Source organism: Augochlora pura, chromosome 7, assembly GCF_028453695.1.
Source record: "Augochlora pura isolate Apur16 chromosome 7, APUR_v2.2.1, whole genome shotgun sequence".
Classification (NCBI taxonomy): domain Eukaryota; kingdom Metazoa; phylum Arthropoda; class Insecta; order Hymenoptera; family Halictidae; genus Augochlora; species Augochlora pura.
The window spans coordinates 23,534,803-23,561,285 of NC_135778.1; the positions used below are offsets into that span (position 1 = coordinate 23,534,803).

Sequence of the window (26,483 nt, forward strand, 5' to 3'; positions counted from 1 at the left end):
TTTAATGTCCCCAAACACGACAGTTTTTCATAAAATTTTGTATCAACCTGTTTGATCGGAAACTTTTTGCCACGGGTTGTAGTTCCACATTACATCACGATTTACGAGCACTGGATTATGTAACAATTGAATCCTCGTGACAGCAATTTTTCTATTTAAATGATATTCACGCACCCAACACGATAGTTGCAATAATAATGACCACGCTCGATTCACTTACACTTCGCCGTACATTAATCATTCTACATTGATGCTTCTGCTCACTACATTGATGCGACCTTATGAAGGTTGAACAGCCACACATGACCATCCTTACTTACATTCTGCAGGCAAAATATACTACTCATTCTCTTAACCACTTGATTCTGTTGTAATTCTTCTAGCCATATCATTCAGTTGCTACTTCTACCTTCGCCACAATGTTATGCTACATTAATCATTTATGTCCTCAGTTTTTCGCCTGCTCTACTAATTAAAAATATGTATGTTAGATTACAATGTACACTGAATCATGAAAATAAAGGCATCAAGCTTCAAAATGGTCCAAGATTGATTATTGTACGAGTCATTTTTATAAAACTGGAATAGTTTGAAAGACGGAAATTTGTTGCAAATCGATGAAGGCTTCCTGAGAACACCGTTCAAGTTTATACTTTCTTTTAGCACCATAACCGGTATCACAAACATCTAAGGGTCACCTGATCGAGGTCAGAGCATGTATCTAGAGACAATGTTTCTCTGCACTCGAGAGATGACTCAAACGGAAATGTTTTAAAGTTACTAGTCATTCAGAATGATCAATACTAATCAGGAATGTTACAGATACGGCGAGGCAATCTAGTATGTCAGGGTAAACGTGCTATCGTTTAGTGTGATGTTGGACAACCTTATACATTAAATCGCAAAATATCAAATAAATATGTGTATGAATATTTCGGCTTGCAAATGTAACTTTTTTTTTGTACTTAGACCTACTAAAGTGTGTATTTTCCTTTCTTATATTTTTTTAATTATCATTTTCAAAACATAAAAAAGACAATTTGCTGCTATACAAATTGGATAGTTATAAATATTACATCAGTTAACAAATTAGCAACACAATTAATGTACAAAACAATCTGCTTCCAGTTTGGAGAAGATAAATTCTAAGTTGAAAACAATTTTGCTGTTAATTTCACAATCAATCGCAATTCCTAATCCATTCTTCTTAGAGATCGACTCTTATCGCCCCCATTTTTGATAAATTTATTTTAGTAACGGTTTCGTTTGTATCATACAGATTTCTACTGATACACGCGCGCGATGAGATTAAATAATCTGACTGACGCCATCCTCAACATTTCGCAAGAACAATGTACTTCTTACAGTTCTTCATCGCGATTTCTAATTTAAAAAGTGATGATAGTATGTCGATAATAGCCTGAACGATTGTGCTATCTTTTTTGTTTTACTGCATCTTGTGACGTGATAGGATTTATAAAGTAACAGATGAAAAAAGATATTGTTTTATCGATGTATCTTGCTGTTTTACACATGGATATCTAATATGAAACATATTAAATCCTTATCAATCTCTGACAAGAAGTGCAATTATTGTAACGATACATCAACGTCCAAAGATTGCCTGACTGATTTTTGTCACTTCTTTAGTTTATAACGCAATTTCACATTAATTTTTATATTATTGAGGTAGTGTGAAGGTAAGCTTGTACTTGAAGAAATTTTCTTTTGTATATTTATAAATATATTCCAAAGTGTTTCGAAGTCTACCACCCTTTTTTGTAATTGGATTATGATACTATTTATCATAGAGACTATGTGAGCATAACACTCGTCATTTATAATACGGAAATAAGTTAGATCTAATTGCAATTAGAAAAACAACGTTGAAGGAAAATTATGAAATGTTCAAGGAAGACTACACAATTAAGACTGCACGTTTTTTTTCAAGCACTATTAAATGCTCGTTTTCCTGTATATATCATATCATTCCATAATTCTGCATTAGGCAATTGGTCCATAAAATATGAGTTTAAGGAAACACTCTAAATGAAATGAAGTGGTCAGGTTCTATAGTTAGAGTAACTTCAAGGACAAAGAATTAAGCTTTCCTTCTTTGATTAACGTCCTCAAAGTCTCCTGTTATATTCATAGATTTTGTTGCATTTGTTACAGACTGCCAGTGCATCACAACCCAAAGCTATAAGAATGGCAGGTTCTCCAGTGCTGGAGAACGAAGGCGAGACTGAATTTATTGATGAACCTCTCTTCAGTATCCCTGATATTGTACTTTTAAGCGCACTCCTACTGGCTGCAATATGGTGGCTAATGCGTAGGAACAAGCAGGATGATTATGCTGCCTCAGCAAAGTCCTACTCCATTCAGTAAGTTCTGCATATTATAAGAATTGTTACATCTCTATACAATCCTAAAAAAACATACTGTGCCATTGGAAGTGGTTTACATGTTCTAAAAATTCTAGACTTGTGGTCCTGTTTGTTTCAAACATTTAAATGTTGCTAATTTTAATTCCATGGACCATCTTGTTTGTTAACATTTCCAAATGATGGTAAAGCTATAATACATTCTCAGGATGTACATAGCATCCAATTTTGATCACTATTAGATCATTGTATTCCAGTGAACATTATATTTCCTTAGATTTATTTGTGCACGGTTTAATTGAATTGCATAACACCTAGAAACTTATATAAGTGTTTAGTGTGCTACAGATACCACATCTAGAAAATACTTCAAGATTTACAAGAACCAATACAGGAACAATGATAAGTCTCCTGTATAGTTTAAGATGTTGCTCTCCTCCAAAGTAGAATGTACTTTTGCAATTAGTATTTTAGAAAAGTTTTTTCCCACCAATGTTAACAAATATTGTTCGTATTAGATCCCCTTCAGTAGCTAATTTTTAGAATTATGTTTATCATATACCTAAATTTAATCTTTTATGACTAAATAACTGTATCAGAAAAATGCTTCATACTAACGTGTAATTAATTGAAAATTGTTTTCTTTAAAGACCAACACTATATCCCACGGTAACGCCATCAGAAAATTCGTTCATTAAAAAATTGAAGACTTCTGGTAGAAGTCTTGTAGTGTTCTATGGCAGCCAGACTGGAACTGCTGAAGAATTCGCAGGTCGGTTGGCGAAAGAGGGTATCCGATATAAAATGAAAGGCATGGTAGCTGATCCTGAGGAATGCGATATGGTAAAAATATAAAATGCATTTTTCATTTACTCTCCTATCGAATCATAGATTCTACAATAGTTTAGTTTTCTGTTCAGCTTGTGTAGATCTATAAATAATCATCTATTAGTTTTATTGAATGCATAAATGAGTAAAAGTAACAATATTCCAATATTATAATTTACTGATGTATAAATATTAAAATTTACAATAATTGTAATTTTTTGTAACAGGAAGAGTTGGTAAATCTAAAATCAATCCCAAATAGTTTAGCAGTGTTCTGTTTAGCCACATATGGAGAAGGTGATCCTACAGATAATGCTATGGAATTTGTAGATTGGTTGAAGAATGGTGATGCCAATCTAGATGGATTGAATTATGCAGTACGTATTGTTTTCTATTTTACACATGCTGAAGACCTACCCCGAGAAACACTATATTTTTATGAATATTTTAAAGCAATATGCATAATTTAAAAAATTGAAGTCTTTATTTTTAAAAGTAACTTTGATCGATCTGATCTTGTCTTTTAATTTGGTTGGATCATATTTGAGAATATGCTTCCTATCAAATGCAAGACAATATTGTCAACATGAGGTAGCTATGCATGCTAATGAATGTAATTGGACTATTTCTAGGACACCTTATAATTCATATTTTTGATATACAGAATTTAATGTATCAAATGGCTATTGTGTGTCGACGATGTTAACTAATATCTGCCAAAAACAGTGTTTCAAATATGATCTCTGTGCTTCTTTCTTTTGACATACGAACAAAGATACTTGAAAGAAATGTTAGGTGATTTAACCTGTATAAAGGCCACTATTTTTTTATTTTGTTCCATTGTCCAGTAAGCTTTTCAATACTGAATTAATAATCAATAATAAGAAATAATTTCATCATAGCATGGTTAGAAACCGGCATTATTTCTCCATAAAATCAATTACAGCGCATATCCAAAATTAACGTACCGTGGAAGTAACAATATTTTTAAAATTGTACATTTTAAATGATTATTTCAATTTCACACTGTTTTTACAAATTAAATATAATTAATACTCGATAAGAATATTTTAACATACGGCAATATGGCAGCCATCTTCCTTTTAAACTCGAATAGTTTTCATTTGCAAGCAGACTTACTTTCTAAGGCAATTATACATGGTTCAACAATTTTTCAATGTATCATTGTCAAAACCTTCGTTATCATGTACATTTTAATATCCAACATCAAACATTTCCATTGGGAATAATTCAGGTCACGCGAATGACGAGCATTACATAAGCAATCGCATCGGCCACGCGTACGTCTACAGTTATACCATAATAATTTACGAACTTTATATATGTACATTTATAAAAAGAACAAAATCATTTTGATATTGTCAATGACACGGACAACAGTTACACTAAATAATAATCGGTTTTAAAAATATTTTAAAATGAACTTCAATAAATTCGATAAACTTTTACGAGTGATAATCAAACATTATAGGTACGATAGCGCTACCCGTCGGGCGTTTGCAACATTATTTTTGCCGCCAACATTTGAGGTACTTGTAGAGTGCTTTTTCGTGTGATTAATATTGCAATTAATTTTCATTTAATTATTATTACAACTTTATATTATAATTTTCTTGTTTACATCTCTTTCGATATCATGAAATCATATTGCTCAGGATATCGAAAACATTGAATTTAAAACATAAAAATAAAGGGTGCTTAGCGAGAAAATATGCTTATCAGATCTAAGTTTGGGTAATTAAGTGATTTGCATGGTTCCCTTTATCCTTTTTATTTAAATTCACCACATTATTTTCATGTAAATTAAGAATTTAGTGGATTCTTTATTCTTGTAGAATGTACATAAATTATTATTTTATTTCCAAAATTTGTATCTTTCATGTAGTGTTTGAAGTAGTGACTTGTTTATTGTATTAAACAGTTAATTATATTAAATTTTAATAATCATTTGTCGTTTCTAATATTCTCTTTGTTCATTCTACTTTGCAGGTGTTTGCTCTGGGAAATAAAACGTATGAACATTATAATGAAGTAGGATTATATGTTGATCACAGATTAGAACAACTTGGTGCTACACGTGTTTTTGAACTTGGCTTGGGAGATGATGATGCAAAGTAAGTACACATACTCTTCAGTCTTTAATTATTATCTATTTTATAATGCACAATATTGTATTATATTTTATAATAATTTATTATTATATTTTATAATATTTATTTTATTATATTTTAATACTTTCCATTATTTTAATTTGAAGAATTTCTTCATATTAATTAATTTTTATTTGTTATAGCGTTATTTTTATATATAATCATTTGTAACTATTAAATTTTATTGTGATTAATAAAAGTGAAATTTACTACTATTATATACTACTATTACAGTATAGAAGATGATTTCATCACATGGAAGGACAAGTTCTGGCCTGCAGTTTGTGAATTCTTTGGAATTGAGGGTGCAGGCGAAGATGTTAGCATCCGACAGTATCAACTTACTGAACACAATGATTTGCCTATTGAACGAATTTACACTGGTGAAATAGCTCGCCTTCACTCATTCAAGACTCAACGAGCGTATGTTATTTGAATATCTGATGGCTATGTAAACTATTTATAACGAAATTATCCTTAATTTTCACAATTTTTATATTTGTTTTGTTATTTTTAAAGGCCGTTTGATGCAAAGAATCCTTTCTTAGCTCCAGTTAAAGTGAACAGAGAATTGCATGGACCAAAATCAGACAGGTCTTGTATGCATATAGAATTTGACATAGAAGGCTCAAAAATGCGGTACGAAGCTGGTGATCATTTAGCAGTATATCCTGTAAATGATACAGAATTAGTAAACAAAATTGGAGAAAAATGTGGTGTCGACTTAGATACTGTGTTCACGCTTACAAATACAGATGGTAAATGGAAAATCCTAATTTAACAATTTAAAATTTGCTTAACATGTTTTCACTTTGCTACTTTTTATATTACAGAGGAATCTACTAAAAAACATCCATTCCCGTGTCCTTGTTCTTATAGAACTGCTTTAACGCATTACTTGGATATTACCAGCAATCCACGTACCCATATTCTTAAAGAATTGGCAGAATATTGCACTGATTCGAATGATAAAGAGAAGTTGAAGTTAATGACCTCAACCAGTGCAGAGGGCAAAGCTGCTTACCAACAATGGGTAGTTCAAGAAAATAGAAACATAGTACATATTTTAGAAGATATTCCTAGTTTAAAACCATCTCTGGATCACTTATGTGAACTCCTACCGAGATTACAATGTCGTTATTATTCAATTTCTTCATCGCCAAAGGTAATAATATCCTTGACTTCTATTATAGAAAAACTGTTTTGCACAATGGAGTTCTTTTCATGCATCATTAAGCTAGTATGAAATAATTGTAACCCCACATTAATAATGTCTGAATGAATTTGGTTTCAGTTGCATCCAACTTCTATTCATATTACTGCAGTTGTGGTAGAATATAAGACTCCCACTGGAAGAATTAACAAGGGTGTAACAACCAGTTGGTTAAGGGAGAAGCACCCATCAGACCCACCGTGTCTTGTTCCCATTTTTGTGCGGAAATCTCAATTCCGTCTACCAACTAAAGTGCTCACACCTGTTGTTATGGTTGGTCCGGGCACTGGTATAGCACCATTCAGAGCATTTATCCAAGAACGTGATCTCGCTAAACGAGAAGGTACTTATAATGTATTTAATAACATAGACTAATAAAATTAATCTCAATTAATTGAAAAGGAAATTTTCCTTATAGTTCTTCTAAATCTGAATAATTTATACTTTTCAGGCAAAGAAGTCGGTGATACTATTTTGTACTTTGGATGTAGGAAGAAAGACGAAGATTTCCTATACAAAGAAGAACTCGAAGAATATGTGAAAAATGGTTCCCTAATTATACACACTGCATTCAGCAGGGAGCAAGACAAAAAAGTATATGTTACACATTTATTGGAAAAAAATAAGGACGAGTTATGGAGAGTTATTGGGGAACAACATGGCCATATCTATGTCTGTGGGTTAGTATACAATACATATACTTTCTTATTTTTCTAAAGAACATCCTTAAGAATACATATTGTCTTTTTTATTAGTGACGCCAAAAACATGGCACGTGACGTACATAATATCTTACTGAAAGTTGTGATGGAGAAAGGTAAGATGGCCGAACTTGATGCCGCTACATACATTAAGAAGATGGATTCACAAAAACGTTATTCGAGCGATGTATGGAGTTGAATTTCGTTATTTATTTTAATTTCATGAATATTTATAAGTTAAATTGTCTATGTAAACATTTGAAATACGCCTTCATTAAGGAGCCTACACTTATAACTTTCGTGCAATTGTACGATACGCTTGTAAGCATTTAAAATGTTAAGAGATAATTACAGATGTTAGCAAAAATCATTCAAACCTTAAATGTATTTATTATTCGTAAGTAGTTAATGAATTTTGTATAAATATTAATATCAATGTTTTCTTCTATTTTAACTCATTTTATTCAATAATACTAGCGTTTTTATGGGAATCATTACAATGCAATTTAATGCAGACTTTTACATTTGATAAATATGCTCAATAAGTATAATATTAAAAGCCGTTTTTTATACGCTAATAATCTATGATTACAATGAAAGATGAAATAGATGAAATAGATTTTATAAATATTTTACAGGAAATATTCGTGCACGCATGATAAAATATATGCTTCCATATGTATAGGTAATTTATCCTGTAAAAAGAATATTCAAAGAATTTATTGGACAGTTTTATCAAGCGTGTAACTGAACTGTAACAACTTAATATTAAAAAAGATTCGTCATTAAGTAAAGTCATGATCTTTATATTTTAGAATGTACAAGAAATTGTTCTATGTAAAATTTCTAAATTGTTTATCAGGGATGGTAACAATATTGTGCTGATTTATGTACACATTATGGTGACTGCGTACAGTAAATGTGTCCACTTCTTGGTCCACTTTGCAAAAACTTGTTAATGAATGTAATACAGAAGAATTCATTTAAAAAATTTATTTTAAGTTCACTAAAAATATACATCTAAAGAATAACAATTAAATTATACAATAATAATTAGATCGTCGCTTAGCAGAGTCACGTGAGAACTTTTTGGATTAAAATTAATTATTACAGGTCAGAGACAAAATGACTTTACTATCTAATTCTAAAATATTATTTTCTGTTTGTACATCAATTCAAAGTTGAATCTATAATAACTTTTTTTAATTTTGATCATGTCAATTTCTAGTATTTCCTTGTCAACCATGTACTCATACCATCAAATTCTCCTCATGTTAATAAGGTATAATTTTGCTAGATATGAAAGTAATCTGTAACATCAACAGTTAAAATATCACCATTATATTATGTGTACACCTTTACTGACGGCATTGAACTGCGTATAAAGAAACATTTTATCAAAATGTACTTTTCAAGTTGCAAAACCAGGTAACATGGTTAATAAACAATTATTATTTTTAAATATTGAGCAGTTTGATATTTATTCTCTTTTTATGCCTTGCATATTATATTTAAATCATTTGAAGTATAAAGTGCCTAAGGTTTAACAAGTCCTACAACTGCAATTATATATTAAAAGTAAAAACCACTGTAAATATATTGATATTATTCATATTTAATAAACACTGAATTTACGTATTCGTTAAAAATATAATTTATCTTAATTTATTAAGTATCTCTTAATATTTCTTAGTACAAGTTAGTATACAAAAATATATTAAAGGTTTTCTAGTTTTTTAATATTAGATTTTGAGCTGGTAAGAGCTATATCAGGAATTATCAAACCTTCGCTAGGCTCTTGAAAATTTTCAGAAACGTTTGTGCTACTAATGTTTGTCGTCGCGCTATTCGAATTCGAATTCTGTAATTTTGAGTTCAACGGTGTGGAAGTTCTCCCTTTGAGAAGCACCGCATGTTCTGTACTCTTGCTCGCTTCTTTCACAGATATCGAGGACACGTCACTGAAATCTAGTAAACCGTAATTACTTTCAAATTGCTTTTTCACGGGTGATATTCTTTTACCAGTATTTATTGGTGTTCGTTCATCAGAAGTAGATGACGAACTTAAGGCACTCGCTTCTCGCGTTTTCTTCAATGTCGTTATAGCCCACCCTAAGCCAAGCTTTTTAAGGGCTGTTTCCATTTCTTCCGGGGACGATGCATATTTTAATACATCAGATGACGGTGTGCTTGCTATTTGAGAAATTCCAGATAATCCAGAAAAACTGTTTGAACTTGTGGATGTTATTCTGTCATTATTTCTATTTTCTTCATTTCCATTAATATTAGTATAAAGATGCGACTGTAACTGTTCCTTTGGCGATAATCTTTTATTCTGAGTATCGCATTGTAACTTTTTATTTAACGTTTCTTTTTCTTCCGTCCGGGAAAGGGCAGCTTTGAATGTTTTTGGTGCATCAAATCGGGCTGCACTCGCTTGTATCCTATGTTTTGTGGCCTCTGAAGACAACGTTGATGTTGAAGGATCGTAAGACTTTTTAAACTGTTTTTGGTCATTGGTGCTAACGGAAACAGCTATACATTCTGCTGGGTCAATTACCACAGCAGTTTTAGTCGCTCGTGTCGCTGTAACTTTTTTTATTGATGCTGGTGATGTGACATTGGTCTGACTTTTATTCACAGTATCTGGTGTATCAAATTCAATTATTGTTGACAACTCATGACCTGATGATTCAATTTCAGTTCTGGAATTAAATGTCGCCGTGAAAGAATCGTATGTAAAAAAAAACTATGATGAATGGTATAAACAGAAAACTGTAATCACCTGTATGGTCCGCTAAGAAGGCTTACTGGTGGTTTACTTCTCCCATTGGCAAATATGGGTGTATCTCTTGGTACTTTTGGAATGTCCGCAAGTATTGGAATGTAATCTTTAACTTCCTTTGTCTAAACAAATATCAATAATATTAATAATAGAGATATAAACTGTATGTTAGATAATATATGTATAATAATAAAAAATACAAATCACCTCTTTAGAAAAATGTTTTTGCGTGGCCATATCACTTTTAGTGTCAACAGTGTCAGGCTGAAGTGTATGATCTACCGTTGAATCAATACATTCTTTTGTTGCTAGTAAATTATTTTTAAGGCTCTTACTTTGTTCTAGAATTTCTTGCGATAATGTTTCTATCATTTCCTCGTCTCGTAACTTTGAAGTAAGTCGGGAATTATTATCTTGTGTTGTTGCCTCTAACGTCTTCGACCGGTCCTGTACCTTGTACCTGTCGAGCTGTATCTTAACTCTTTCATCGCTTATAATTCTTGGCTTGACTTTAACTCTTTCTTCTTCTACTTTTGATGAAACGTATGGAGATGTTATCTTCTCCAAACCTTCATTTGTTTGAGTCTCTACATTTACTTCTTTAAGTTGATTAGTATCTTGTGTTTGAACCGTTTTATTTTTGATAATATTTTGTGACTCAATGAGTGTTTTGGCAAGTTGATTATGAATTGCTTCTATATTTTCAACAAGATTGCGAACACTTTGTAGGTCGTCCTTTACTTTGACTGGAGGCAGCTGCATCAGACTGGTTTCATCACCTGGGTTGATTATTGATAGTTCCACCCCTAAAATTATTGTGAAATTATTCAGAAAATGTTCAAGTAAAAATTTAAAAATTATGAATTGATATATAAGTTTTAATATAAAAAAATGAATTTTGTCGTACCTTTCTGCTCATTTCGAACCTTTTCAATAAGATTCGTTAATGATACTATTCTTTCTGTGCACATAGTTTGAAGGTCTTCATACTTTTGTAATATTTCAGGACAGTTTTTCAATGCGTATTTACGAATATGACTAAATTTTGTATCCATTAGTTTGCATTCTGGATTTTCACACGAGCAGGTTCCTTTTGATGAAACCGATTGCTTCAAAGAGTGCTTCCTCATTTCTTCGGCAGATTGGTCATTTTGTTGACTATGAGACGTATCTGTCGTCGTTGACTGATTATTTCTCGTAGATGACAATACGCTGCTATCATTTATTTGTGGATCTATTGTTGTATATTTAAGCATTCTGCTAAGCTTACCAGCATGAGGTATATTCGAAGGCAGTCTCATAGTACGTGGCGATGGAGTTTCTGGTGTCGACACTGGACTAACATCCCTTCGTAATAATTTCATGCTATCGTTTACTGAAGAATCTAATAATTCAAGAATAGACATATTATTGTTTAACGCTTCAAGAATATTTTTGGGTTTGTTTGGTGGCAAACTAGCAAAAGATGTTGATGAATCTGAGAAGTCCTTCATTTTAATTTGTGTTGATTGCGATCTAACACTATATGATTTGGTAGTCATTTGATCCTGTTCTGTAGTGCAACATTTTTTAGAACTTTGCGTAGTTGCATTTACAGTCATTCCTGACGTTTCAGCCGGGTTTACTTCAATATTGAACCCAGACTGATTAACATATATTTTAATTCTCTTATTAGGCGAGGCGACAACACGGATAGGTTTTCTCAAATTGCTCAGTCGCGATTTCGATAAAGTTTTTGAAAACTTCTTTGTGGAACTTGGTGTTTTACTTACTAAAAGTGACTTTTGTTTTTCTTTTTTAGGGGAACGCTTTTTGTGCTTCTGTTCTACAGGAGTTGTACTTGTATTAACGGTGTCATTCATTGTATTTAAAAGTATAGATGTTGATGATACACTACTATCTATTTCTGGGGTAATAACTGTAACTTTTGGTTCAAGTGGATAATGTTTAGTAACCTTATCAACTTCGTCGTTGGTCGCCTTAGGATCGCTTTCTTTTTCTTGTACCATTTCTACTTGGATACTTTTATCTCTAACTACATCATCCTTTGCCGCCGTGGTAGTTTGTACAGCTATTTCTACTTTTTTGACAGACGAGCGTTCTTTAGCTTCTGTCTTATTTTTTCTACTACTCTCGCTGCAACAAGGCGCACTTATTACTTTAACCTCTGGTGACATAGGTGTTTCATGAATCGAGGCATCCTGGTGTAGAGTTGATTGTACTTGAATCGATTTATCTTTCTCGAATAAAGGCTTCATGGTTGCATTAAAAATATCACTTGGTAAATCTGCTCCAAATTCTTTCAATAAGAGCTGTTTTTGCTTTTCAACCTTCTTTAACATATCTAATATTTGTTCCTCTCGGGAAATCTCCACTTCTTTATTCCTGCTTTGTACAGTTCTGCTGTCTAGGCGTTCGTTTGTACAACATTGATCTTCCCAAACAGCATTTACATCAACACCTCTATCTTCTTGTCTAGGCGCAAGAGTGATTTGTTTTTCTATAGGATATGACGAACATTCTTCCAAACATTCTTCATGTAACAGAGTTTGCAATGCACGGTTTAGTTTCTGTTTATGCTGATCTTTCAACATTTTTCTTCGTTCTTGTAATACATTTGCATCTTTCTGAAAGAACATAAGCATAACGTAATTAATTGAGCATTGATAAAAAAAAGAATAATTTAGAAGTCAAACAAATACCAAGTAAGGTTCAGCTTGATTAGCTTTCAATTTACGTTCTTCCACTGTAAGGTGATTTAAATTTTGTACAAGCACTTGATAATCACGTCGCACTTTTTCTCTCAACACTGCATCTTTGCCACGCTTTTGAGCAGTAGCTTTACGACTTTCGATTAGATGCGCTTTAACTGCTTCAGACTTTTCAATTTCTTGAGCTAAATCTATTGCACTTGGCTGTACAGATAAATTTAAATTATTAAAAAGCATAGTTATATAGGAGTCATCATCTATTATTGAAACCTTATATAATTTTCAGTGTGTTTATTTCCCTATTAATAGTTCCTATATTTTACTTATGATTACAAACCTCAGTCCATGCATGTATTTTTTCAACTACACCAACTGGTTTATTATATACACGACTTTGATGATTACTGTGATCATATAATTGTATTTTATCGTTTGCTGAGGAAATATCTTTTTGTTTTGGTGTTTTTATACATTTTGATTTTTCAGTAATAGTAGGTGGACATGAACAATCATCGCTTATGGATCCAGAGGCATCACTTTGACTCGTAGAAGTTAAGGCTGATGTCGATTGTACATAATCCTGTGGATTGTATCTGTAATATTAAAAAGTTAATTTGACTGTTTTGACACTGTCTTATATTATAATTTTAATTGAACAGTATGTACCTCAATGTTTTATCGACTTCTGCTGATGCAATTGTTGAATGTAATGACTGTTTCTCTGAATTTTGATTTCTGTGTTCAAGCTCACTTTTATCGGTACTTAATGTAGTAGCTATATTTTTCTGTGTAGAGGGATTTGTAGCGAATGTGGTAACAAATTGTTCATCTGTTATAATGTCATTCTTTGAATCATTTACTATCTGATGTTTTACTTGTAGATTGGGTGACCGTGTCTTTAAATCACTGGCGATGATCTGTAAAAATGATGTACTGATACATGAACTCTAACTTATAAAGTTCATAGCTGAATTTCAATTGCTATACCTTTGTGTATGTTTTTGTCGTTTTTCCTGGTGACTTTTTAAAACATTGCTTCCTTGCCTTCTTTTTAAGAGGTTTCTTTTGTTTATTTCCATTATCAATTTCCTTGTCTATGACATTTGTCTCCAGCAATTTCACATGAGGAAGTTTTGCTACCATTGCAGATCTTAGATTCTCTAATTCCCGTACCTGGCGTAGTCGATTTTGATGTTGTTGTTCCCCAGATTCTTTCTATATGGATTTTACTTATACTTTCATAAATTTTAATCTAATATACTATATTTAAACTTATAATATAAGTAATTATGTTGTACATAAAAAATCTTACTTGTTGCTGTTCATGAATTTGTTGCATTGCTTCTTTCCCTCTTTTTAATGCTGCTAATTTATTCTTTCTTTCTTTCTCTTGAACAACTTCGTCATGATCAGGTTCCAATATTGCGGATAAATGTGCCAGACCAATGTCTGCCATGTCTTCTTGATATTTTTGTTGTATTTCTAAAATTTTCTCATTAAATGACTGTCTTGAATTTAAATTATCATTGCACTGCAACTTCTGTCGCTCTTCCTTAGTTATATTCTTAACACGTTCCAAAAGTCTATCCGATATTTCTTTTGACTGTTGCCTTACCTATATAAATGATTTGATGAATTTTTAAATTTTTTAATATACTCATTATATTATTGGTAATAAAATTATTTAATATCATTTGATACAAAATATCTTCTTCTATTTAAATAGATATTACTATTGTTTATTACTTTTAAATTTTTTAAATAATTTAGCATACACATATACGTGTACCTGCTCCAAGCGTAACCTGCGACGCCGGTCTCGCTCATTTTTCTTAATTTGATCTAAATCAGACAATACCATTCTTCCGTGTCTTATACTTAAGGGGTTTCCGTTGACAGTAACATTAATTGACATATTTTTTGTTGGCACAAGTCTGTTGCCATTCAAAGAAATCTTAAACGAAGTATGTACGTCTTCGTAACTCAAATTTGAACTGTGTCAACACGAAGTTGGAATACAAGGGACGAAACCATTGTCGGAATTCAGAATTCAATATGTCTGTGGCTTCTAGTTTTATGACCTCGTAACTTACATGCAGACAGCGTTGCCACTTCTTCAAGTTGATGCATGTATTAGATATATCCATACATATTGTATTTATACTTCATTCTCTAGGCCAATGAATGAAAGAGGAAAGAGAACAGTATTAATCCTTTGCACTCGAAGCCATTTTTACTGTAAATCTGAAATAATTTTCCTAGTGTACAGTATTTCCATTTTAAGCTACGAAAGCGCATTTTATATATACCAATTTTACTCTCGCGATTCATACTAGCAGTTTCATTTTCAACAATTTTTCTAACATTAATTTTGTTGCTATAAAAATTATTTTAAGGGGTGACAGAACAATTTTAGTGGTGCCTCAGAGTCACCACTTGAGTGCAGAGAGTTAATATATAACACATATATAATATGTACAGAAGGGAGAAACATATTTCTCAAATTTGAAATGTTGAAACAAATAGTAAATGATAGAAAACGATATATTTAACAAATACATAAATTGTAATCTGTAACAGATGAAGAAAAAGATTTTAGACAAAAGTTGTTTCTTAAATGAAAGCTATCATCTTGGAAAAGAATTGTAGTTGTTTAAAAATTAAAAAATTTATTAACAAAAATATGAAATAGCCAATACTATCGTAAAGTACTACCGTAAGCTTCAATATTATTAGATAGGTTTCTTTAGATATTAGATTTCTTTCACAATTAATAAAATAAATAAAATCAAAATAGAAACGAAAATTTAACATTGAGCTAAATTTTCACGATCGAATGACCGGTCGATAAAATGTTAAAAAAAATGATTCAAGATTTTCAGCTAAGCTTAGGCCTTCTTGAAAATTTTTTAGTGTTAAATTATTAACTTCACAATCTTCAAATTTCTTAATTTTAATTTTTAAATCTGCTTCAACTTCTTCTTCCACTAATACATCTTCCACTAATATCTACAAAACCTTGGCCTCTGACAGACACATTTCCTATTTCAACTGAAGATGGCCATATCTTTTTCCAATATGCATCTAATATTGATATTTTTAGTTTTTCCAGTTTTACCACTACTTCATTGCTCCATCCTCTGGTTGGAGCAACAAAGTAGTGTTATATGGTAGAAACACTATTTTCACATAGGGGTGATTCAAATCTTGGGGATGACATGGGGCATTATACAGTAGTAACAATGCCTTGAAGCTCAAATTTTTCTGTCTTAAATAACTTTCAACATTTGGTATAAAACAATGTAAAAACCAGTCTTTAAATAAATTCCTAGTTACCCAAACTCTTGGAATTGCTTTCCAATATATTGGTAACGTGTATTTATTTATGCCTTTAAGTGCATGAGGATTTAAAGATAAACTAGTAAGGATTTTGTCATAAAGTACCCTGACACATTACTGCATAAAAATAGTATTATTGGATCTTTATCCCAAATAAATTCTACTGGACATTCGTTTCCACTAAAGCTCAGTTTCATTGACATTCAAAATTTGATTTGCTGTGTATTCTTATTCTTCTATAATGTTTTGAACTTTTTCTGGATATGCTTGACAACTTCATGATCAGCTGATGCAGAATCTCCTTGAATTTTTAGACTATTAATTGCAAAACGCTTTTTAAATTTTTCAAACCAACCTTTACGTGTAACAAAATCTGGGTTGACAAAGCATCCACCACATTCTTTAAGATGTTTGTAAATTTTAAGTGATTTTGTTTAATGACATTACCATCTAATGGAATTCTTTTTTGACAGCTATCATTAATCCAAATGCTGAGCGTCTTTTCCATTTTCTCAATTATTGGTGCCTGGGGACGAGCTGCATATTTTGCGGATGTCGAAGATCCTGCAGCAACTGTACTCCTTATTTCTTTGTCATTTTTTTTAATAGTCCGGACTGTTGCTTCATTTAAATTAAGACTTTTTTCAATGTGAGATGCTTTTTCTCCTTTTAAAAGACGATCCCAGATTTTTACCTTTACTTCTAAAAAAATAAATTTTCTCGTAAACGTTGTTTTTTTATCTTTTTCAGACATGGCTTGGGACTAAAACTTAATTTTCTAAAAATTAGTCTTAAAGGTGAAAAAGTCATTTTTTGATACATCGTACTTCGACGCGGGCTGCCGATCAGCCGGTTGAGACACTTTTGCGTCCAGACCATGGGGATGAAAAGAAACAGGAAAGACAATAAAAGATCGATACAATATGACGATATTGCATTGTACTTTATCCTTTTAGATACAGCAGCACTTTCCGCAATTTTGTATCTCTGAGACGGTAAGTCTCGCCGTGGATGGTGTATAAACTGTGCACGTAGTGTTTCGCTATGGCATCAGAATAAAGTTATAAATGAACAAATTATAATTTGTTTCTACAATTTTTTATCGCGTTAGAGCGAAACTGTATTAAAGGCTGCAGTGTTATACGAGGATTCCTGCAATTTATCCTATCATGCTAGAGCGAAACCGTGCTGTAGAAAGGCTACCTGTATAACTTTACTTTCTCTCTCTCTCTGTCTCTCTCTCTATATATATATATATATATATGTATATATATACATATACATATAATTCCTATTTCCTATTCAAGGAGGATCTAGTAACTGTACATATTACTGCCAGCTGATATGAGTGGGTATGCTTGTTGAAACCACATGGACCAATGAGAGATAGGTCACGTGACTATTCAGGACGCCATTACAATTTTCATGATAGGTTTTGTGCTTAACATAAATAGATAATGTTTGTAATATTTAAAAAATATGTTATGCATAAGATAAAATGTGAGCCTGCCGACGTTCTTGAATATGAAAAAAAAGATTCAGTGAATTCACATTATAAAAGTGACTATTTAGTTCTGAAAGAAAAGTCTAGGAAATTTAGTAGTGCGAGGGTCAACCCTGTATTATATGTAGCCACTACATCGGACAACAAGCAACGTTCAGAGGCAACTACTTACACGGTTGGGATACACACTTTATCATTCAAGTATCACGCATCCTTTGCTCTTCTTCATGATGCGTTCATTCAGGTGATTAATGTTTGCCTAAACAAATCTGTAAGTTGACTTGGGAAGTATTAATTGCAATAAAAATCTTGAATCATTTATGTCGAGTGTGATGAACGGAAAGTGAAATAGTCAAGACTGGAACAGATCTCTACATTGGCGAAAAAGTTCTATCAGTGTGTAATGTATAATTCTATATTATTAGAGCGCCAAAACTTTATATTAATGCTTAAACCTGACTGTTTTTAATCAGCATAATCATTGTTGAAATGATTTAGAACGAATCTAGTATATTTATCCTTCTTCTGGAAGACTGAGATTCAGAAAAAAGTGTTCATTAGAAAACTACGTGAAACATTTTAAACAATGATCATCTTTCACATGCAAGACATTATTTTAAAGGCATATGGTAAGTGTTCATTAACTATATCCATTATAATATATAATTTTACCGAAATGTGTTAAAACATGTATTTTGGAGACAAACTACTATCCATTTATTGTTACTACAAATAACATTGCTATATCTACCACAAGGACATTTTTGATATCAAGAATTATATTGTAAACTACAAAGATTTATATATTGCCATACTGTATATTGTTATACTTACTCAAAAATTACAAATAATTTCTAGTTTGCAAACAGTTATATGTAACTTTACTAGCTAATTGGTTATCAATATATGATGCTCAGTTAATGTTCCTAGATAATAATTTATTGTATTATTTGTATTTTATGCAAGACTCTACAGTTATAAACTAATTTATGTGTTCCTAGTTGATATCATAATATATATTGGTGGCAACAGTGATGTAATTTATATGTTCGTAATGTATTGTATAGTATACTGATAGCAATAATCACTGTTTCTCAATTTAAAAAGACATTATTTTTCTTAAATATTACAGACTAAGAGAATATTTATGGAATCAAAATGGCACGCAGACGTAAAACTGAAATGAAAACATCAGTGAAATCGACAGTTAAATATGTACCTGTCCGAAAATCCAGTAGACAAATAGCTAAAAAACAATTAGAAGAAAAGAAAGTTAATGGAGATATTTCACAAATATCTTACTCAAATGATACAGAAGATAGCAAAAGTACTGGGGATGATCAGAATCAGTCACTTCCTAGAAAGAACCAAAATTCTTTAAGGAAGCACAACAAGCATAAGAATGCCTCCAATAGTAATATACTTGTAATTAACGAGGACAATGAATATTCAACATTACAATATAAAAAGGATACTAGTGAAAGCGATAGCCAAGATGGAATAGATGCTATAATTGATCATTCTGAGAAACTTAGTCCTGAGGATGTCCAACAAGTAGTTGTTGGTAATCCGAGTAAAGAACATACATTGGAAACTAATTCTAATGAAATTGAAATATGGTCGGAAGATGTGATAGAAGAAACCATAATCTGTGAAGAAATGGAAGTTAAAGAAGATGTTAAAGATGATAATTATAATTTGAGGCAAGATGATGATATGATAGTAAAAGAAGTGTTATTAGTAAGTAACTCTACATTGAAAAGAAAAAAATTTGTGGAATATACTGTGATACAAAACGAAGATGGAACAGAATCCATGGTTGTAGATACATCTAATTCAAAAAACACATCTGATACTGAATATTGCACAGTGCAAAAAAGTACATGTAACTCGATTAGAGATGAAACAGAAAATTCTCTTACAGCCTTGTGTATAGATGTGCCAATGACTTCTAGCAATGCAAACAATAAACCATGTACTATAGAAAAATTATGTATCCACAACAAAGAAGCAACTAGTGATCAAAAAGACTTCTATACAAATAGACAAATATGTGCAAATGAATCAGAAGAGATTCAGTATAAAGACGACGCATTTTGCAGAATAGATAACAAATTAGCGGACATGCAAATTAGCGAATCTTCTAAAGAAATACAAAAATTAGTCAATGATTTATCTAATACAGAAAGCATAACATCTCCATTACAAATTGCTAGTAGTACGGAAAAAGAAATTCCAATGAATATTGATGATGAAAGTAGTTCATCGATACTGGATAAAATAGAACAGTTACATCATCCTAACAATTTTGTTTCTTTACCTGATAGCATTAATAAAAACCTAACAGAACAAAACAAACCCACTGCCCTTCATGACAAAACAGATTGTACAAATCAGTCTTTGTTAAAATCAAAATTTGTACAAGATAAAAAAATTGGGAACCAACGAAAATCTACACAGTCACAAGTTAATGAATTATTATATGGTGATAGTGAAACAGATAATAAAATTGACGGAGAAGATTCAAAGTTATCAAGTAGCAGTGAAAATAGTAATGACACACTATTGTCTCTGAACAATTGTAAATTAACAGAATTTGAAACAAAGTGTAATAGTAGTAATAATGATATTGATAAGAAAGTTGAATTTAGGAGCCGAAGTGGTAGTACTGATACAACAGGTTCTGAAAGCGGATCAAACAGTTCTGGAGTCAGAAGAAGCAGTAGAATTAGATCAATTGGATTAATGAAGCAAAGGTATGTATTGTAATGCTTAAATATATGAAAAATATTTGTAAATATACTTTCATGAATTTATATTTGCTCTTCAGTATATATTAAATAGTACTTCATTGTTACGTTTTAGATCTCGAGGACGTGGATTGGTTTCGAAACCTAATATAGATGTATCAAAATCAAGTGCTCAACAAGAGCGTGAGAAGCTATCTAATAGTACTGCTTTAACTGCTCAAGAAACAAAAATAGATAATGCACCAGAATTACAGTCGGACAAAGAAAATAACGTCAGTAAGACTGTGAACACATTCGATTCATTGACACCACTGGCGACTACTTGTAATACTACTGGCTACGATTCAGATTCCTGTAAACCTGTTAAAGTAAAATCTCGTTGGCGAAGATCTAGCGAACTCGAAATGGGTGGTTCGAATACTGGATTTGGGTCCACATCAACAGTCACATCTACGTTTGGTAGTTTACCTCCGAACGCTTCGGAATCTGGATCATTGATGTTCAAATCTGTATCTGGATCTGTAATGGATGTTGGTTCCTCTGATTCTGGTTCTAGTTCTACCTTAATAACAACAAACGTTCAATCCACTATAGAACTAGAGCAAACAAAAGAATCATTAGTCGTAACTAACATTGTTGCTGCTGTGCAAATTCCAAAAACTATAGGCGCGAAGATTTCGTTATCTATGGTTCCACAATTAGAAGATAGAGAAATGGAGGAAAGATTAAGCCAATTCGAATACTTACATGAAAATTTATACCTAACCGAAAGGTAAACGATGACAATAGAATTACAATTTATTTAAATTTAAACTATATTAACAGTGAATATTATAAACATGGCTTATGAAGTCATTACATATCTTGTTAGCTACATAAGAGTAATCTTCTTTTAGACAAGTTATTTTCTCTGTATATATTAATAATGTTTGTAAAATGTTGATGTCTGCAGTAAAGAGTTTCTTTCAGGTATACGAATAAGGAGACCAAACGTATGGTGTGCGATTGCTTCTTAACAGAAGAAGACATTGAAAGAGGAGAATTAGGTTGCGGAGAAGATTGTCTTAACAGACTTCTAATGATAGAATGGTATCTCTTAAATGAGTATATTAAAATTAGCTATAGAGCATTACAAAGTAATCAACATAATTGTAATATGTTATGTAAATTCTAGCGGACCCAGATGCGTAGTCGGGGATCGTTGCACAAACAAACGATTTCAGAATTGTGAATATGCTAAATGCGAAGTATTTAGGACAGAGAAAAAAGGTTTCGGCTTACGTGCCATGGTTGACCTGCTAGCGTAAGTATTCTGGATAATATAATTAAACTAGAAACATACAATTGTTTATTCTATTGATGAATCCAATTTCTAATTATTAGGGGGGAATTTATAATGGAATATGTAGGTGAAGTAGTTGATCCAAAAGATTTTCGACGTAGAGCTAAAGAATATTCAAAGGACAAAAATAAACATTACTATTTCATGGCGCTGAAATCCGATCAAATCATTGATGCTACCATGAAAGGGAACGTTTCCCGATTTATAAATCACAGCTGTGATCCAAATTCTGAAACGCAAAAGGTAGATACAACTAATTAAATAAATTATGAAGAATGTATAATATATTCACGTATGTACATGTTTGAAATCTCTGTAGTGGACGGTGAACGGTGAATTGAGAATAGGATTCTTTAATAAAAAATTTATAGCTGCCGGTGAAGAGATTACGTTTGATTATCATTTTCAACGTTATGGGTATGTACAGAGTACATTAAAAATATTACTTTTATTTTATGGAAGAACGATATTGTTTACATTATATGTTTTGTTGCTAAATTAGTAAGGAGGCTCAGAAATGTTTCTGTGAAGCTCCCAATTGTCGTGGTTGGATTGGTGAAACTCCAGAGGAAGAAAAGGAAAAAACAGAAAAGAAGGAGAAACGTGAAAAAGATATGAGGAAGAAGAAGGGAGAAAAGAAGCAGACTGATTATATGGAAGATGAAGATGTAAGACCTTGTATCTTGCTAATTTATTTATTTTATATAACTACCTTGCTAATTTATATTTTATTTGTTTCCAGTTGGAAGAAGAAATAGATAAATTGTGTTCTGGTGGTTTGAAGAATAGAGCTCATACTTTGACGTTAAGTAGACTTATGGTACGCAGTAGAGAACTGGAGCACAGAACTCGTCTTTTACGCCTCATACAAAGCGGAGAACAACCATGTCGAAGATTATTTTTGGACTACCATGGTTTACGTTTGATTTGGAGCTATGTCATGGACATTTCTACAAATGATTCTGAAGAGGCGCAACAGTTTCGATTAGAAGTTTTGAAAACTCTAAATACACTTCCAATTCCTAACAAGACAATGTTAATGGACAGTAAAATTTTTAATGTAGTTGAAAAATGGTCGAAACGATTGTATTTTTCACCTAACAGAGATTCTCCAGAAGATGACCAGGGAAAATCAAAATCGTGTTCTGAAGAATTACAGCTTGGTTATGACAATAGCGAAAAAAAAAGTTCCTATCAATTAAACGATACTGAGAAGAGTGATAGTAATGTCGAGAATTGTATAGCAATCGGTGAAGTGAAATCAGATAATACGGATCAAAATCTTATACCTGACCTAGCTTTAAATCTTCTGGCCGAATGGTCAAATTTAAAGGAAGTTTTCCGAATACCTAAAAAGGAAAGAATTGAACAAATGAAAGAGCACGAAAGAGAAGCTGGTAATGTTATTAAATTATGTACTAACTTCCCATGCACGTATATGCTTTCTCAATATTAAAACTTAATGAATGCAAACCTTATTTTTAGACCGTGGATATAGAGAAGAATTAGAAAAGGAAGAAAAAAGGGGAACATCATACGATAGGTACAAGTAGCAAAAGACTTTTAAATTTCAATAGGCATCTCTTATAGATTTTTAGACCCTACATAAAATTATATAGTTTATTTAATTCTTTCCTAAAGCTGCACACGGAGAAAAAGAAATTTACAAATTCATATTCAGTACACAAAATTTGTAAGAAATGTCTTTGGAGAGTTTAAAATTCACATATGTGTCAAACAGTTTCATTCTTAAATTCAAAGAATAAGTGATAGCTAAAGTACAAATACAACATTTTAAAGACACAGGTCTGACAGATATGGAAGGAATGAACCCGAGAAACGTAGTGATCGAAGACGAGGTCGAGAATCTCCAGAATCCGAGTACACTCGAACAAAGGATAAGCGAGTAGAAGAAAGAAGTAGCTTAGTTCCTATTCCACGAATGACAAAATACGAACGCAGACAACTATTCGCTATGAAGGTCGCTAAAGAAGAAGAAGAGCGACAACGTCGCCAACAACAAGAATCGTGGCAAGATCACGAAAACAGGTGTTTGGCCTTAGGTATAGATCCTCATTCGACTGCTATGGTAGATCCTCAAACAGGGTATCCTGTATTTTATAACCCATCGCTTGGACAATGGCAGCATTATACTACACAAGGTATACTTTACTCTTTCCTAATTTATGTTGCTTCCTTTATGACGTATTTCACAAATGTAATTTGTTACTATAGAAGGAGAAATAAGTCAGCAATGTACTCCTGTATACGTAGGAGGTCCTCAATCAGTACCTGGACATTCGCAATCAACAATACCACCACAAAACTCGCATGTCCTACCGCCATCAATCTCTTCTGAAATATCACCTGGTATGTCTAGCAGCATACCTTCTGGTGTACCACCAGTGGTGTACACGTTAAGCCAAACGCCTGTTTTTAATCAAACCACAACAGCCTATTCTTTACTACCTCATTGTCACCAACAATATCCCGAGAGTCAATTGCCATTGTGTAATAATTTAGTCCATGGTGGAACGCCGCCCGTAGCTATTCAAACACAACCCCTTTATGATCATATTGAAAAGCAATCGGATCAGCAATTTCCTGCGAAATCATTTAAATCGCCGCAACCGGAAATACCTGCCATAGATCTACCACCAAAATGGAAAAGTGCAACCGACGCTAGAGGTAGAACCTATTACTATCACGTAAAAGAACGAATATCGCAATGGTTACCACCGCCGCCGGACCATATCGGAGTTCAACCAGATTCATCATCATCTTCGGAGTCCAGTGAGGATTCTAGTTCGTCAAACGAAGATGACGAAGATGTTGAGGATGATAATAACGAGGAACAAAAAACTGAAGAGTTAGAGTTAAATAACACTTTACTTGAGAAATCATTAAATGGCTCGAAGCATAATGTACCTAAAAAAGTTAGTGTTCATAATGTAACTGCAAGTACAGCGACTTTTCCTGAAGGAAAGAAAAGACGAGAAGGTTTAGTTCAAGAAAGGATTATCAGCGTACGTTGAATGTTCTTTACTTCTTTTTTAACTTTCTCTTTTTGCAAGATACTTATTGTTACTGATATATTTTACAGCCTCGTAGAGAAGAAGATCGTATAGATCATAAAACGCACAAGGGTATTAAGGAAAAACTGCGCCGTCAAAAAGAGAGGGCGAAGTTCAAGGAACACGTTGAAAAAATACGAAGACACAGGCGTAGTAACAAATCGAAATCACATTCGCGTCATAGCTTAAGTAAATTACAATCACCTTCGACAGATTTATCCACAATGTCCGAAAGAAAAATTAAAGATACTTTTAGGATAAATATGGCGAACGTGATGGTACATTTTTTGAATCCGTATAGAAAGAATGATTGTAAACAAGGTAGAATAACTAACACTGAAGATTTTAAACATCTTGCAAGAAAGGTATGTTCATAATAGAGTTACGGTAACTAATAAGATTTTGTTTACACGTAACTATTTAACTTATATTAACTGAACATTTGATTTATTTTTTTCAGCTTACACATTTTGTACTTGCAAAAGAGTTAAAACATTGTAAGAGCGTTGATGAATTACAATGTAATGAAAATGTTAAACATAAAGCTAAAGATTTTGTACGTAAGTATATGAGTAAATTTGGTGCAGTATACCAGAAAAGTACAGACGACGAGTAATTATGTAACTTATAACGTGAAATTGTTATTTATTACGTGAATCCTTTACCTTAAATATTGTAATATATCTAGTAGAAATATATTGAACTAATGCCCATATGTAGATATATTTGTAATTATTATTATTGTAATATAGGTGAATTTGTACATGCTTCAGAAACATTCTGATAATTTAGCCATTAAGAAATAATTAAATTTCTAACTGTATGCATTCAGTGTATAAACTAGATATTTTCATTTAGTATAGAATAATATGTCTGTTAATCTTTTTAAAAAAAGGAATGAATTGCATTTTATGTCCTACTATTATGTATGTACATCCCGCATAGTTAAATTTGATATCGACCTTCATCCTTTACATTCGTTTCATGAAAAATATTAAATTTTTATTATTGTTAAATATCGTGCTAAATTCTCGTATGTTGTAAATAGTATATACCACAAAAGAATTTTTAACTGTTTCATAAAAGTAAGTTTCAATCGCTAAATCTGTTCATATGTATATATGAACGTGTATTTTTATGTATATATGAACAGATCATATATTCATATACACATGTATGAATAAGATAAAAAAAAACAAATGAATTGAAGAAACATTGACTATTGCACTCATAAAATTACTTTCTATATTCTTAAAAATTTCTTCTACGTGGTACAAAAATTGATTCTGTGATGCATGATTTTTAAACTGAAAGCAATGTACTATTTGAAATAAAATGAAATCTACATGTTTAATGTCGAATTTTTATTTATTATTCAAATATTTAATGCATAGGTACCTAAAATTTATGATTTTTCTATCAACAAATATAAAAACAACAGATTTAGTATGATAATAAAAAAATTGTAACACAATATCCTCATGGAATATAAGAAAAATTTATTTTCTGCTAAATATTTATTATTTTGTACTATTAAATAAATTTGGCTATTATATGCAATCATGCAAAAATGATCTGTTTTATCCTAAAGTAAAGTTGCACCACTGGTCGCCGGAGGCGCTGGTAATCATACATAATATTTATATACTGTAATGTACTTGATTAGAAACAAAAAAATCAA

The 26,483-nt window shown here is 31.9% G+C and overlaps 4 protein-coding genes across 12 annotated transcripts in view; 2 read left to right on the forward strand and 2 right to left on the reverse strand.

Moving 5' to 3' along the window:
• Cpr (Cytochrome P450 reductase) overlaps positions 1-8,759 on the forward strand; it is a 16,031-nt gene extending 7,272 nt beyond the window's left edge. The window contains exons 2-11 of the mRNA XM_078186952.1: positions 2,176-2,384; positions 3,035-3,227; positions 3,440-3,589; positions 5,223-5,347; positions 5,618-5,806; positions 5,903-6,141; positions 6,217-6,548; positions 6,678-6,939; positions 7,048-7,276; positions 7,352-8,759. Coding sequence (XP_078043078.1) covers positions 2,176-2,384; positions 3,035-3,227; positions 3,440-3,589; positions 5,223-5,347; positions 5,618-5,806; positions 5,903-6,141; positions 6,217-6,548; positions 6,678-6,939; positions 7,048-7,276; positions 7,352-7,496 — 2,073 coding nt within the window. The 3' untranslated portion in view covers positions 7,497-8,759. The remainder of the gene's footprint in view (positions 1-2,175; positions 2,385-3,034; positions 3,228-3,439; positions 3,590-5,222; positions 5,348-5,617; positions 5,807-5,902; positions 6,142-6,216; positions 6,549-6,677; positions 6,940-7,047; positions 7,277-7,351) is intronic.
• Positions 8,398-14,968, reverse strand: LOC144473247 (uncharacterized). 4 transcript variants are annotated; one of them, XM_078186949.1, is made up of 10 exons: positions 14,887-14,968; positions 14,106-14,408; positions 13,781-14,008; positions 13,460-13,710; positions 13,131-13,386; positions 12,785-12,997; positions 10,990-12,709; positions 10,290-10,888; positions 10,083-10,204; positions 8,398-10,002 (listed from the first exon to the last, which is right to left on the reverse strand). In XM_078186949.1, exons 1-10 carry the CDS (start codon positions 14,938-14,940, stop codon positions 9,015-9,017), a joined length of 4,734 nt encoding a protein of 1,577 aa, XP_078043075.1. In that variant the 5' UTR covers positions 14,941-14,968; the 3' UTR covers positions 8,398-9,014. The 4 variants fall into 4 exon arrangements, with proteins under 4 accessions (XP_078043075.1, XP_078043074.1, XP_078043076.1 ...); XM_078186948.1 differs by lacking the exon at positions 14,887-14,968 and adding an exon at positions 14,583-14,849; XM_078186950.1 differs by lacking the exon at positions 14,887-14,968 and adding an exon at positions 14,583-14,690 and having other exon boundaries at positions 14,106-14,275.
• Positions 14,969-15,139: 171 nt separating this feature from the next.
• Positions 15,140-17,353, reverse strand: LOC144473251 (putative CENPB DNA-binding domain-containing protein 1). 2 transcript variants are annotated; one of them, XM_078186955.1, is made up of 3 exons: positions 16,960-17,353; positions 16,580-16,834; positions 15,140-16,487 (listed from the first exon to the last, which is right to left on the reverse strand). In XM_078186955.1, exons 1-3 carry the CDS (start codon positions 17,009-17,011, stop codon positions 16,369-16,371), a joined length of 426 nt encoding a protein of 141 aa, XP_078043081.1. In that variant the 5' UTR covers positions 17,012-17,353; the 3' UTR covers positions 15,140-16,368. The 2 variants fall into 2 exon arrangements, with proteins under 2 accessions (XP_078043081.1, XP_078043080.1); XM_078186954.1 differs by having other exon boundaries at positions 15,140-16,834.
• Positions 17,354-17,806: 453 nt separating this feature from the next.
• Set2 (SET domain containing 2) lies at positions 17,807-26,142 on the forward strand. 5 transcript variants are annotated; one of them, XM_078186009.1, is made up of 15 exons: positions 17,807-18,265; positions 18,769-20,392; positions 20,502-21,158; positions 21,356-21,475; positions 21,561-21,689; positions 21,770-21,971; positions 22,048-22,145; positions 22,231-22,396; positions 22,471-23,125; positions 23,214-23,271; positions 23,529-23,890; positions 23,964-24,098; positions 24,378-24,754; positions 24,832-25,167; positions 25,263-26,142. In XM_078186009.1, exons 2-15 carry the CDS (start codon positions 18,795-18,797, stop codon positions 25,416-25,418), a joined length of 5,049 nt encoding a protein of 1,682 aa, XP_078042135.1. In that variant the 5' UTR covers positions 17,807-18,265; positions 18,769-18,794; the 3' UTR covers positions 25,419-26,142. The 5 variants fall into 5 exon arrangements, with proteins under 5 accessions (XP_078042135.1, XP_078042132.1, XP_078042133.1 ...); XM_078186006.1 differs by having other exon boundaries at positions 17,807-18,032; positions 18,110-18,265; positions 23,964-24,754; XM_078186007.1 differs by having other exon boundaries at positions 17,807-18,032; positions 18,135-18,265; positions 23,964-24,754.
• The last annotated feature ends 341 nt before the right edge of the window (positions 26,143-26,483 follow it).

Bases quoted from the DNA above. Each gene is read 5' to 3' on its own strand.
- LOC144473247 (XM_078186948.1), bottom strand. From the start codon at position 14,708: ATGTCAATTAATGTTACTGTCAACGGAAACCCCTTAAGTATAAGACAC. The intron at 14,009-14,105 runs GTAAGATTTTTT...AAATCCATATAG, and splicing joins AAATTCATGAACAGCAACAA to AAAGAATCTGGGGAACAACA. The intron at 13,387-13,459 runs GTACATACTGTT...TTAATATTACAG, and splicing joins GAAGTCGATAAAACATTGAG to ATACAATCCACAGGATTATG.
- LOC144473251 (XM_078186954.1), bottom strand. From the start codon at position 17,011: ATGGTCTGGACGCAAAAGTGTCTCAACCGGCTGATCGGCAGCCCGCGT. The intron at 16,835-16,959 runs GTACGATGTATC...TTATTTTTTTAG, and splicing joins GATCGGCAGCCCGCGTCGAA to AAGTAAAGGTAAAAATCTGG.
- Set2 (XM_078186005.1), top strand. From the start codon at position 18,795: ATGGCACGCAGACGTAAAACTGAAATGAAAACATCAGTGAAATCGACA. The intron at 20,393-20,501 runs GTATGTATTGTA...GTTACGTTTTAG, and splicing joins ATTGGATTAATGAAGCAAAG to ATCTCGAGGACGTGGATTGG. The intron at 22,397-22,470 runs GTAAGACCTTGT...ATTTGTTTCCAG, and splicing joins ATTATATGGAAGATGAAGAT to TTGGAAGAAGAAATAGATAA.